Here is a 13,941-nt window from a genome sequence, read left to right as displayed (position 1 = left end):
CATGACGGGGCAGGTGAGAGCTTCCGTGTGCAGGTGGTATAGCAGGGACTGGCTAAGTGCCCCCTAGGACCCGAGGACACTCAGACGCTGCCCCTGGCAGTGATTGCTTGGGCCCCTGGCGTGGCCCACCCAAGGCTTGGCTGTAAAGATGGAGACCCCATCCCTGACCCCCATCTTCATGCACTAAACTCATGCACTGACTCCACCCCACCCCAAAGGGGGACTGAGAGGACATTAAATCCCACTGCACCTTTCATTCTTACAAAAACCACAAATGCATGAAGGTTACAGCGCATGAAAGGGAAGGGACTCAGCTGTGTAGGTGAGCAGGAACACCAGCATGCTATCTGCTGATTCTACTCATCTACTCATCTACTCCTAACTGTGCATGAATTTGACAATTATCTTACAGTCAATATGGCAAGAATGCCCAATCATCTTATGAGGTGATAATAGCACCAAGCTTTGTTTAAACAGTTAACTCACTTAGTGCTCATGACAGCCTCACACTTCAGTACCATCATCATCGCTAATCCAGAGGGGAGCACACTGCCAAACACAGCCAGGCACTGCCCAGGTTCACACCACTGATAAGGGCCCCGCTGGGAGAAGAAGGCCAGGTGCCCAGCACCCAATTCTGTGCTGCTAATTACAACACTGTTGGTCAATTCTGTCCCAGTCCCAGTCCAAATGCCACAGGAGAGAACACAACACATAATAGGGACTGTGCTTGATGAGCTATTTGGATGATTTTTTTTCAAGGTTAATTTTGATAATAAGACACCTTTGCATTAAGTGTTGACCTTAGAACTTCACCCTAGCTGATGATTTCACACATGAAAAATACATTCTCATCATTGTAAAATATTTCTGTTTTGACTTTGGGAAACCAACTGAGCATGTCAAGGGGTGTTCATGCTAGGTAGAGGGCTGTGAGGGGGGGCCATATGCCTGTGAGAGTCTGAGTCTCAGAGCCCATGACTTGCAGGGACAAGAGGAGCAGACCACGGTGACCCAGGTCATGGCAGCACAGATTCTGAGCCTCCTGAGTGAGAGCCTTCCCTGTGGGCACCTGAGGCAATGAGGACAGCAGGGAGGTGAGGCTAAAAGGCCCTGAGATGGAGGGATGTCCTATTTGCCAAGCTTCAAGCACATCCCTGGACTCCCCAAAGCAGGATACATCAGCAGGCTCACCATGATGAGCCTCTTCCCCCATCCATTCCAGCTAGTGCTGACACAACAGGGCATCTAGCAGGAGGATGTGCAAATGCAGGCCTGGGTGGCTGCCTGGTGGTCTCATAAATAAAGCTTTATTGGCACACAGCCCCTTCCATTCCTTTATGTATCATCTGAGGTTGCTTTCACATTCCCAGGGCAGAATGAATAGTTTTGACACAGACATTATGGCCCATAAAAATGAGAATATTTACTATCTGGCCCTTTGTGGGAAAGCCTGTCTAGCTTGTGATGATGATGGCATTTCCCTTCGACAATTCTCCAAAAGAATTCTGGAACTCACACAGTTAGTGACAGGTTCCTTTTCTTTGGTTATAAGGACACCTGTCCAAGTGCAGGCTCTCCTGGGGCAACTGACCCTGTCCGCAGCAACATCGTGGCTATCATCTTCCCGCCGTCTCCCCAGAGGCTGTGACCATCTGGGCGATGGGGCATGGGCTGCCCTAGGGACATGCTGTCGGGCTCAACTATCTGCACACTACAAGCCACTTGTAACCCATCCTTTATCTGGAGGCAGCTCAGAGGGCTGCTGCTTCCATCGCCCCAGCAGATGGCAGCACCCAGAGCCCACCGCGCAGGGCAAGAGGGGCACCTGCACCCAGCAGCCTTCACGGGTTCAGGCATTAGGGCATTAGAAGAGGGGCCCTGCCCAGCCAGGGAAGGGGGATCCCATGACAGGGGCAGAGGGGAGCCCTTCCCCTCCGAGGACCAGCCTCTCCCCGTGGTCTGGGTGAGCTGACCCAGCGTGAGGCCACAAGGGCCAGGAGCTGACCCGGCCAGTGAGAGACCAAGGTGATAGGGCCACCACGATGAGTGAGGCCAGATGGGCACATGACCCAAACGGGCCAATCACAGCCCCCCCCACCAGTGTCCACAGAGCCACGTGAGCAGACCTAGCCAATGATAGAGCAGGGTGCTCTGGCCACCGTGATTTGGGGAGCCAGGATGGGCACAGGATCCAAGTGGGACAATCACAGCTCTCCCTGAGTTTCCACGCCCATGTTCGGGCACGAGGCTGTTGTCCTTTTGGAACCTGAGGCACCCAAACGGCCGGGTCCTGAGCCCCCAGAGCCGCCAGGCCTCCGCAGAGAGCCCTGCTCGGAAAGGGGCCAGCACTGAGGAGCGCATGGGCAGGGGGTGCAGCGAGCAGGTCAGAAACACTTCTCCCACCCCCGTCCCAGTCCGGGGTTCAGCCATGGCCTGCAGCCCTCCCGGCCCCCTACCCTCGGCCGAAGCACACGGTGGGCAGCAGCGCTCACCGCTGAAGGCACAGGTCCTTGGCTGCCGACGCGGTCCCCAGGCCACTGCCTGTCAGCCCGCTGAACCTCCTCCCCGCCGTGACCCACTGTGACCCCGCTGTGTGACCCCGAGACACTCACGTGGTCTTGGCGGGCAGGATGTTGTCCAGGTAATCATGCATCCTATGGTAGAGAAGGCCCACGATGGTGACCCAGGCTAGGGAAGAAAAGGGGCCGAACACCTGTCAGCCTCCAGTGAACTGCCCCAGCCAAGCCCACTGGCCCCACCCCTCATACTCCAACCAGGGGGCTCCTGGGGGCAGTGAGGGCTTCTCTGTGAGCCTGAGCAGCTCTGTGACCCGGCAGCTCTGGACGCAGCCGTGGCAATGACCACCCACACCTCCCCTGAACTGACTCCAGACACGCAGATGCTGCGGCTCCTGGGAGAGCCTGCCTCGCCAGGAATGCTACAGGTTCTCAAGGCAAGAGGCCCCGCAATCTGCCACACAGCGCCAGTGTCCAGCCTTGTCCTCTGGGTGAGCATGTCCCCTCTGCTGTTGTCATGTGAGCATCTGCAGCCCTGTAAACACCTGAGCGAGGCAGCGGGTGCGGGATTTACAAGTGGTGGTGACCACACAGGTGTCCTTCCTGCCTTTCCACTATATCCCACCTCTGCTATCTGATGGCTTTGAGACAGGAATCATGTTCTGTGCTGTGTCCCGCACTAGCTTAGCAGAGGACGCTTGGGGAAGGAGGGGGTGAACAGGCTTCTGGAGTTCGGCGGGGATATTCGTGAACACGTTAGAACTTCAGGAATGTACTTAGCATCATATCACTCTCACAGTGTGCCAGGTAGTTGGGCTTTGCTCATTCAATTCCCGAAACGATATCATGAGTCCAGTACTAACATTATCCCTGTTTTATAGATGAGGAGACTGTAACACAGGCAGGTTCAGTAACAACCAGCAACTGGCTGAATCAAGAATTCCAGCCGCCAGTTGGTCCTTGTGACCAATAAGTTCTGCTGCCACAGAGACAGCACATGAGGCTGCCACCCTGCTAAGTGTGAAAAACCATGGATTTCTAGATCATGCAGCCGAGCTGAGTGGTATGAGGTGCCCAAAGATCATGTGTGCAGCTGGCAGACTTTAGCATCTTCTCCAGACACCCCCCGTTCTGGGGTTCCCCCCATGTGTCAGGAGTGTCATTTGACATCTCCAGGCACCTTTCACACAGGTGACAACTCCTTGCTGGGGAGGAGAAACTGTGATCCTACACCACCCAGGCTGCCCTTGGTACCCAGTCTCTAAGGCAGAACTCTGGGAATCACACATCATCTGGCCAGATTGTCAGGAGCTGAGAATCCAAGACTCCCCTCAGGCTGCCTGAGGGACAAGACCGTGGACGCATTCACTTTTCAAGGGACCAGAGGGGACTGTCACCACAGCAGAAATGGCCACGGCTGCCTGAGCCCCCTGAGATGTAAGTAGAACCTGGACCCCTGGACAGACAAACCCCTCACCTAGCCTGAGGCCACCCTGCACGGTGGGTAAGGTGGCCACATCTCTTCACATTTTGCTGACGCATCACTGTGCAAATCTGGGAGGACACAGGTGTCCTTCACAGTGAACCAGAATCACCCAGAGAGCCTGTCCAAATGCACATTCCCAGCCTTCCCAGTTCCAGTTCACCAGGCTGGGGTACACTTGGAATCAGCATTTTGAGTGAGATCTCAGGCGCTTCCCAGGACACCCTGAGAAATGTTGGCCCAGAGCCACTCCTGCAGGAACAGGCAAGCAGGCTCCAGGGTGGTCCTCCACCAGATAACAGCTGACAGCATATCTACAAGGGCCACACCTGAAACAGCTGAGTCCCAGGGGTCCTGGGGTAGCTCAGCAGCAGCACTCACCTTGGCTGCGGAAAGCGTCATGGGGAACCTTGATGTAGCTCTGCCCCTGGGCTGGGAAGCGGTAGTGGGAGGAATTTATGGTCTCGGGTAGGAGTTTGGCCACAGAAAACTCTGAGAACAAGCCAAAGACAAGAAGCCAGTCAGTAAGCTCCACAGCGCAGGAAATTAGGCTGTAAAACCCCATCTGCTTCTGCTTTTGTTAACAGAACAAGCTCCCCTGGGCAGTGTAATTACCTCTAGACAATGACAACCTAAGAAAAAATAAGAGTCCAGGGAAGTCATTTCCACTGTATGGCTGACACAACCATCAGACCCACATGCTGGAGGGGCTGGTGGCCTGAGGAGACCCCTCCTTCCCTCCGGGCAGCCCATCAGCTCTCAGGGCTTCCTCCTGACACACAGGAGGAAGAAGTTGCTGGAGATGCTGGCCGTCCAGCCACCAGTGTCATGTACAGATTGACTGTCTCAGCCGACAAGTGTTCACTAAAACTAACCTACATTCGGCCTGTGTCCCAGAGTTTGGTTCTTGTGCTGGAGTATTAGCAGTGCAACGCTCCTGAGATAAAGGCTTTTCAAATGGAGGGGCCATTAAGTCAGCATGTGTGGGGCTATACACCAATTACCTCGGAAAAACAGGTTTAGACCAAGCCTCCAGCCGGCCCTCGGAAACCTGATTCTGCACCTTTTATTCTACAGGCACCCAAAGGAGCTGCTGCTTTTTGACTCTTGTTCTAAGCAGAAGAACTGTCACATGAGCTCATTCTGGCTCCCAAGTCACAATCAAATGCTTCTGTGACTTTGCGTCCACATCACAGCTGAGCACCTGTGCCCCAATCTCACTGCCCCTCCAAAGTGTAATTTTGCATAAGGGCAACATAGTTTAGGAAAGCAGAGAGGTCTGAGCTGATGGTGTGTTTACTGCTATGTGTGTGTGTGCACCTGTGTGCGTGCACACCTGCACGTGTTTGCACCTTTGTGCAACTGTGTGGGCACCTGTGTGTGTGTGTGTGTACACTGTGCGTGCGCACGTGCAAGTGTATGTGTGCATCCATGCAGATGTGTACGTGCAGGCGTGTGTAGGTGAGCACGGGGCCATCAGAACAAACCTCACAGGCCAGCTGCCTTCCTGAGTCCCCAGCCCCTGCACCAAAGGCCCCATCCCACACCCAGCTGACAACTACCTGCCATGGAAGAGGAGCCTATGATGGTGACCTGGGGCTCGTTGGTGACCAGGCTGGAAGAGATGTGGCCCATGACAGTGTCAACAGTCTCTATCAAGCCGACCACCATAGCATTGTCCTGGAAACAACACAACACAAGGAAACTGAGAAAACAGAACCTGCGCAGTGACCATTCTGAAGCCTACCCTCCAAACACATGCAGCCTGGCCCTGACACCACCAGCACCCTCCAAAGGAAGAATGCCCTGTGTCTGTGGTCGCCTAGGCAGGCCGCCTGTCCCCTCAATGAGCAGATGAGCAGGAGCAGGGGAGAGCCCACAGCACTACCCTTCTCACAGGCAAAGAAGTGGCCAGTGAGGTCACCCACCCAGCTGACCTGGTAGAGAGCAGACATCCCAGTCACCTGGCCGTCAGCCACAAGGCTTCTATGCTTAGACACAGGTCACAGAGACCTGGTGCTAGCTACCCTCTGGATTCACCTCAGCGAAAGCTCTGACCAGCCCCCACCCCGCCCCCTTCCGTTTCAGGAGGAGAGGGCTGATTGCCCCCCAAATGCCCTCCAGAACAAGGACACCAGAAGCTTCATCCTATTCTCCATGCAGGGGAGGGATGCTTTGGAGGTGCCAGCGCCCCAAATCCTCTCTGGCCTCTTCAAACCCCCTGGTGCATCCCTTCCCTCCAAGGGCCATCTTCACTCATTCTGAGTCCCCAACACAGAGAGGATCCCAGGGGTCCCTCCTGGTCATTCCATATCTCAGCAGACAGCTCAGATCCAGCTGATGGGCCCTCATCAGGCACAACACTACAGGGACAGGACCTTTCAGTGCCCTGGGTGTGCGGTGGCTGTGCCTCTCTGCCATCATGCCCTTTGCCTCCTTCCTGCCTTTCTGAAAAGCATCTGTCTGCTAAGGATCCTTAGTGCTCTCTCACAGATGCACACTCCATGAGAATCTAATGAGCTGGGAATAGAACATTGAGGCCAATTTTAGACATTTTCTTTGAGGCCTGTGGCCTGATTTCAATCAGCAGAACATGGTTAAACACATAGAAATCTGTGTCTCTCTGTAGTTCTGTGGGCAGTAGCTGATTGATACCTTCTCTTGAATGCACATTAGAGCCTTCCTAAGTCTGAATAGTTTCATGATTATTCATATTTTGTGGCAGAACATTAAGAAAAAATTACTTTATAATGATGCTGATAAAATAGGTCTGCTCAGGTCCTCCACTGGCCATTTTTTGGGGGTTCCCCATGCTGCAGTTCTGTACACAGAGTCCCTCTAGAAGCCATGGACTCTGGAAGGTTGTGCATTTAAAAAAAAAGAATTTGTTTCTAGGTAATACTAGATCAACTGTAAATTCAAATCCCTTGTTTTCCTCCCTTTGCTAGTGTTAACTCCATCTCATTCCATTTGAAACTGTTTAAATAAAAAGTTCATTATATGTAAACCATACAGCAGTCTCATTAATAACATTTCTGCCTCAAACTGGCAAATATTTTTTAAACCTTATAGGGTTTCAGGAGAATGAGCACTTTAATATTACACTGGTGTGGTTGCAACTCTGCTAAGCAAGGCAGTTGAGAGTCCTCCCCACTGCTTGACTTTGGAAGTCATGTTAAGACCACAGCATCAGAAAATGGACAGAGCCAGGACCCCAAAGTCACTGGACTGAGAGGCTCCTCGGACCCACTCCAGACTTTGCATGAGTGAGAAGTAAGTTTCAACTGTGCTATGCCACTGAGATGCAGGGGTCTATTTGTTACTGCAGCATAGCCTAGCGTAGCCTGACTGATCTCCCTACTGTCAGTGGAAACTGTCCTGCAGAGTCAAAGACAACCAGGTTAAATCAGACATACAGTGTATCTGTAGACTATGTGGGCAGGTAAGTGAAATAAAAGCAGAACGGGAAGGGGTGTGCTCAGGGTCGTGGTCCACCTTAGGACTTCAGGTATCTGTTCTTTTATACAGTTTTTACTATCTACAGTTTCTACCTTCACAACATATTAACTTGTTTTATTCATTAAATAGTAGGATCAATTAAGTTATTTTTAAAAAGAAAAAAATCTATTCTCCTTTCTAATTCTTTGGAGTTCAGGGGGGAAAAGAAGCTGCTTTTTTGGTTTTTACATTTATAAACATGAAATACATATTGTCACATGTTCTACTTTTTTCACTTAATCTAGTGATCTTTAAACATAAAACATGTTTTTTTTATTACTTCTCAAGAACAATGTGATGGTAAAACATATTTTAATAAAATGATAAACAGAGGTCAACCAAGTACACACTCAGGAAGAAATGCAACCATTTCCTTGCTTGGTGTTGAGGAGAATAATGTATCACTGACACATTCTTGAGTCATACAGAAGACATGGTACTTCACATCGGTTGTATCTGGTCAAAATGTGCTCTGATATTTCAGATTACAAAACTAAAAGATGCATCATTTCTCTTCAAGATGTGAATTGGGCCATATTTACGCCAGTTCTAGGAAGTCACAGTGGTTCCCAAAGTGCATACGTTTTGAAGATCAAAATGTTCTTTTTTCTTACCTCTGATACATCAATCCAACTGGGCAGTTGAAGAACCTCTTCCATGGCTTTTAAGAAAGCCTAAAGGCAGACAAAATGACACTTCTTAGCATGCATCCTTAATCCTCAAAATCTCAAGACCTTTGATTACTCCATGTCTATTAAGCAATGGCTGGTTTGGATTTTACATATAGTAATAAACAAAAATAGCTGATATCAGCATATTGGGTTATATTTTACAAGGTCCTTCAGAGCTACTATCTTATTTGTTCCCTGTGACAACCCATTCATCAGTGATAAGCATTCAGCTTAGTCATGGAGAAGCCCTACACACAGTGCCTAGGAGATAGAAGCAGCCCTCAGTAAATGACGGTTGAATGAATAAATGAATGAATGAACGGATGAACAAATCATGGCCCACTGAATATGCTTTCCTTGGGTAGAGAAGCCAAGCTGACATAAAACCACGTGTGTTCATTGGAAATTACCTCTCCATAAAGAAGTTACTTGGGGACCTTTGGTCAAATCACCTTAAAATCATATTTGGTTTGGCTCACCATTTAAAAAAAATGAAATTAGCTTTTGACATTTTCAAATTGGAATATTTAAATGAAAATGTTAATTTCCTGCTTCTTTTGAGAAAAGCAGAAGCTTTGACCACCCCTAACCCACAGTCCCACACGGCCACCATTGGCAAAAGTGAAGCAGCAGCTTAATCAAACGTGTTCCTCAGTGTACCCTAGTCCTCGCCACTCCCTACTGCCTGACACCTAGTCTAGTCCCTCATTTACATCACTCATATCAGCCTTTAACTGTTTGTCTTCTATTGTAGACACAGAATTAAACTTAGAGCCTGAACTAAATCCCCCACATTTCCACCAAACTGTCATTTCCAGAAAAATCACATTCTTCTTCACTTTTAGACACTAAATATTTAGAGAATACATCATCAAAACCCCTCACTCCTTTATTATCTTTGATAAATACTTATTAAGACCCTGAAGGACAAAGCCTTAAGAACTAAGGATGAACAAAATATTGGACTTGAGGTCTAATGGGGAAAACTTATAATCTAGTGCAGGAGTCAGCACTTCCTTAAAGAAAGATCACCTAGTATTTAGGCTTTAAGGCCATACGGTTCTGTCAGAAACACTCAACTCTGTCATGGTAATAAAAATGCAGCCACAGACACATAACTAAATGAGCATGTTCCAATAAAACTTTCTTACAAAAACAGGCAACACAGATTATAACATAAACATTATAAACAACACAGTTTATAATGGCTATAAACTGCTGACTTGTACTTTAGAGCAGCTTGGTGACATAACAATATAATGTGAGGGATCCCTGGGTGGCGCAGCGGTTTGGCGCCTGCCTTTGGCCCAGGGCGCGATCCTGGAGATCCGGGATCGAATCCCACATTGGGCTCCCAGTGCATGGAGCCTGCTTCTCCCTCTGCCTGTGTCTCTGCCTCTCTCTCTCTCTCTGTGACTATCATAAATAAATAAAAAATATATATATATATAATGTGAGCCACATTTCAACTTTTAAACTTCCTAGAGGCCATATTTTATTTAATTTTTTTGAGAGACAGCACAAGTTTGCACAGGAGCTGCGGGGAGCAGGGGGAGGCTGGAGAGGGAGGAGAATCCGGATCTCAGGACCCTGAGATCATGACCTGAGCCAAAACCAGGAGTCAGGGTTTAACCAACTGAGCCATCCAGGTACCCCTCTAATAGCCATACTTCTAAAAGAGGAAAAAAAAAAAGGTGAAACTAATTTTCATTAGTTTTTACAAAGTAATTTTTACGTAGTCCAATATATCTAAAACAGCACTTCAACATGCTAATATAAAAATTATCAATCCAATATTCTACATTCTTTTCTGTGTCCTCAGTGTTAGAAATCTGGTGTGTATTTTTTTAAGCACATCTCAATCTGAATTAACCACAGCTCAAGCCCTCCCCAGCTAGATGTGGCTAATGGCCCCCATATCCACTGGCACGGGAAATGACTTCTCACCATTTTCCTGCCCGATTGCTAGCGCTGAGGAGCCAGGGGACTTCATGGAAAATTAGATATTACTTCTCATGCAATCAGAGACGGGCAGGATTTGGGGCAAATCTGCAGGATTCCTCTGCAGGACACCCAGAGTCAGATCTCTCCACTGAGGTCCACATTAGAAGTCCCAAACCGAGGGCCCAGAGGCTGAATGTGCCTCATAAATCTGCACATAAAATCCAGGTACGGGGCCCCCCTTGTACAAGCAGAAGGGGCAGCCCCGCAGGTCAAACTCCCGGGGCTCCGATGGGCCGCGGTCCCTGCTCCCCGCTCCGGCTTGCGGCCCCTGAGCACATGGACCCCAGACGAGGCCAGGTGGCCCAGGGAGAGGCACGGGGAGAGAGGAGACCTGAGCTTCAAGAGGAAGCTTCCCGTGCTGACCTGCATCCAACAGGCACCCCCTCTCGGCTGCAGAGACGCCCCGGCCTGGGTCCCCCCAACAGGCGCGGACCCTCCGCACCTTCGAACCCAGAGGTGCTCCCGCCCCGCAGCCTCGGCCCCGCCCACACTCCTTGTGATTGGCTGAGCCATCGAGCCCCGCCCACTCCCCCACCCGCCGGCGGTCATGTGACCGAGCTCCGCCCAATGAGCTGTGACGGGAGGTCTGCACACGGACCGTGGGAAGGATTCTCCTTCCCGGTGAGGATGCTGTGGCCTCGGTGGACTCCCTCGCGCACCTGCTGCGGGGCCTGGGGGCGGGTTGTCCCCGCCATTGGGTAACACGGAGCTGTGCTGCGGCCGCAGGCCCCTGCTGTGCGGGAAGACCAGGTACGGGAACCCGCAGTGAAGCAGGCCGGAGACCTGCCTGCATGTAGTCAGGGCTGGTGCAGGTTGTGCACTGGGAGGCCGAGGAGGTGGGGTGGCGGGGAGGCTGAGGGTCGGGGGGGGGGGAGGCCGGGGGGGGGCAGGGAGGTAGGGGGGCGGCGGGGAGGCTGGGGGGGGGGAGGCCGGGGGGGGGCAGGGAGGTAGGGGGGCGGCGGGGAGGCTGAGGGGGGGAGGCCGGGGGGGGGCAGGGAGGTAGGGGGGCGGCGGGGAGGCTGAGGGTCGGGGGGGCGGAGGCCGGGGGGGGGCAGGGAGGTAGGGGGGCGGCGGGGAGGCTGAGGGTCGGGGGGGGGGAGGCCAGGGGGAGCAGGGAGGTAGGGGGGCGGCGGGGGGCGTGGGGAAGCAGGCCCAGCGCCAAGCCTCAGACTCCGCAGGCCGCGTGCACTGCGCACGCCTGCACCCGGGTCGCCCCAGGGGTGGAGGGGGACGCCTGGGAGGTTGGCTCTTGCTTCTCCCCGCGGGGGCGGGAAAGCCAACGATGCCCTCTCTCCGCTTGGGGGGGGGGAGCATCCCGAGCGTCTTTTCACTGCTCCTCGGACCTGCCATCAGCCCGCAAGCCTGGCGGAATGAAGGAGCCTCCCAGAGCGCTCGCCGCGCGCCAGACACTGCTCTCTGCAGGCGCACGAGCGCAGTCTCCTGTCGTCTCCCCATATTGCCGCAGAACAGAGTGACCAAGGACACAGGGCACAGGGCAAGGAACCGCTCGGGGAGATACAGCCCTGCACCCTGCCCCCCCCCCCCCCGGACCCAACGTGGGACACTTTCCAGGGAAAACCCGCCCGGACATGCCTTCCCTCTCCACCTCAGCCAAGAGCCCCGGTGCTGAGATGGAAGTTAAGGCCACAGGAGCCTTACCACCTCTACCCCGACCCAGGAAGTGTTTGGAGCAGAGTGGAAAGCAACCACACCTTGATTCCATGCCATAATTGGCCAGTTCACAAAGTGCTCTACGTAACTTTGGCAATTCCCACCGGCCTCCAAGTCACAACACTGTGGGTCACAGTGTGCGCAGACTGCAGCCTGGGGCCCCACAGCAACATCTACCCAAGACCCAATCCCACCCTTTACCAGGTGCCGAGGTAGCCAGCAGAGTTTAGAACCAGAGATGCACGTCCAGATGGCCTTTGGCCAGGTAGATGCCGAGGTGGGAACATGACATGAAGGGCTAAGGCAGGGCTAAAGAGGCCCCAGCCAGCTGGGTAAGCTGGCTGGAGAGGCCACCCTATCCAGTTATGCATGAAAGTCTAAAATGCAGACTTTTATGTAAAAGCTCCTAACTTTTCTATGACTCTGCAGATTAAACAAAACACGCCTGTGGGCCAGGATCTGGCACTTTGTCATCCCTGATCAGCTAAGCACAGAAATGACTAGCTTTACCTTGGTGAGGTTCAGTGCCATTTCCTGTGACAGAGGCTTATCAGGTAAGTTGTGAGACATGTTTTGCAGATAACTCAGTACAATTCCTGGACTCTGGAAGTTTTTTCTTTTCTCTGTCAAGTTGGTTATGATAGGATGGTAGGCATTGGTGGGCATCTGAAAGAAATGAGAGGCGTGAGTTCCGGCTAGGGACGAAAGCCAAGAAATCCCCTGGAAGTTCAGTGTGTCCTTTTGGTCTCGTGTCTCTTAAAGCCTATGACAATGGCAGTTGCACCTACTGCATATCGGAAGGCACTTTTGTGACACTAACACATACTAACCTTTCATCCTCCGGACAACCTCAAGAAATATGTGACCACTGGAGAGATAAAACCAAGCACAGAAAGGCTTACCCAGAAATAAATGTGGAACTGGGGTTTGAACCCACATAGATGGTGTAAGAGTCTGTGCCCTCACTATTCCCATAGATTTCCCAAGTGAGGTGTAGTGGTGTGATTACAAATAATGGCAGAGTCCATTTCTGTATGGACTCATCTTTCCTCAAACATTGGGAGAAGGGGCAGAAAGAAAACAAGCATCAACACAGGTCCCGCCTGCTCGGAGATACTCTCAGCATTTGTGTCCCTGGACAGTCTGCTTTACTTCCTTTTGACCCCTGAGGCCACAGACCACAAGAGCAGAGGGTTTTCCCTTCAGTCAGCCTGGGCATCCAGAATTCATGCCAAAGTTAGCTTCTCCTCCAGGGATGATTTCTTCCCAGACGCTAGACTGCCTACTGAAATTCAGTCCTGGCATAGAGGCTAAGCAGAAATTCTTCAACAAGGGGAGAGGGGGCCGAAATCAAAGCGCATGCTCACCATGGTGTTGGCTGGTGGTGTCATGAAGAAGCTTTGCGGTGTTGAAGACAACAAAGCATGCTTTCCTGGAAAAAAATCAGTAACGCTTAATTAAGGACTGAAACATGGTCAGTCTTTCACCCTGAGGAAGACCTGTCTTTGTTCAAAATTCTTCAGCTTCAGACACATCCGAGAGAGCCTGAGAATGTTTTGAGTAGGAATGGTGCTGGAAAGATAAAGGGCTAGTAAATTAGCTTCATAGACAAGATTGTATGGATTTTCCCAGGTCACATTACTTTCCTATTTATGTTTCAAATTGCTTTTGAACACCCTTCGTGCAAGTCATCATATAAACGATGATTTTATACAAGCATTTACTGATTTCAAATAAATAGAGAACCAAAAGAAACAGCCTTCAACTACGTCTGGACTAGTTGAAGATGGAATAGAGAGGGCCGTTAATCTCTGGGCTGGGATGAACAATCCGTCCAGTCAAGCCTTCTTCCCAGACAGGTGAAACAAGACAAAGTGGTGGGGAGACTCTCCTCCTGAGCCCCTTCAACCCTGAGGATTCTAGTTCTTTCTACTCCATTTGGTTAATCATAAATAATTACAAATAATGAAGACATCCAGCACCAAAAGCCATCTTTGCTCTGCTCCAACTGTTTTCCACTGATGATTTCTAATTTAGCATTTTCTGGTAAGAAAACAGACTAACTAGATACTCTATCTCATTTGTGGAATATCCC

The 13,941-nt window shown here is 51.1% G+C and overlaps 1 protein-coding gene across 4 annotated transcripts in view; it reads right to left on the bottom strand.

Moving 5' to 3' along the window:
- ADGRD1 (adhesion G protein-coupled receptor D1) overlaps positions 1 to 13,941 on the bottom strand; it is a 122,452-nt gene that overhangs the window by 75,290 nt on the left and 33,221 nt on the right. For all 4 annotated transcript variants that reach the window (XR_008664064.1, XM_055322321.1, XM_055322323.1 and 1 more), the window contains 6 exons: positions 13,214 to 13,278; positions 12,357 to 12,512; positions 8,115 to 8,174; positions 5,565 to 5,682; positions 4,384 to 4,494; positions 2,616 to 2,691 (listed from right to left, as the gene is read on the bottom strand). Coding sequence is in view for 3 of the 4 variants with exons in the window: in XM_055322321.1 (XP_055178296.1) it covers positions 2,616 to 2,691; positions 4,384 to 4,494; positions 5,565 to 5,682; positions 8,115 to 8,174; positions 12,357 to 12,512; positions 13,214 to 13,278 (586 nt within the window). In the remaining variant the exon portion in view is untranslated. The remainder of the gene's footprint in view (positions 1 to 2,615; positions 2,692 to 4,383; positions 4,495 to 5,564; positions 5,683 to 8,114; positions 8,175 to 12,356; positions 12,513 to 13,213; positions 13,279 to 13,941) is intronic.

The sequence above is a fragment of the Nyctereutes procyonoides genome, unplaced genomic scaffold (assembly GCF_905146905.1).
Source record: "Nyctereutes procyonoides isolate TBG_1078 unplaced genomic scaffold, NYPRO_anot_genome, whole genome shotgun sequence".
In the NCBI taxonomy this organism is placed as follows: Eukaryota; Metazoa; Chordata; class Mammalia; order Carnivora; family Canidae; genus Nyctereutes; species Nyctereutes procyonoides.
This window is presented reverse-complemented; position numbering and strand designations above follow the sequence as displayed.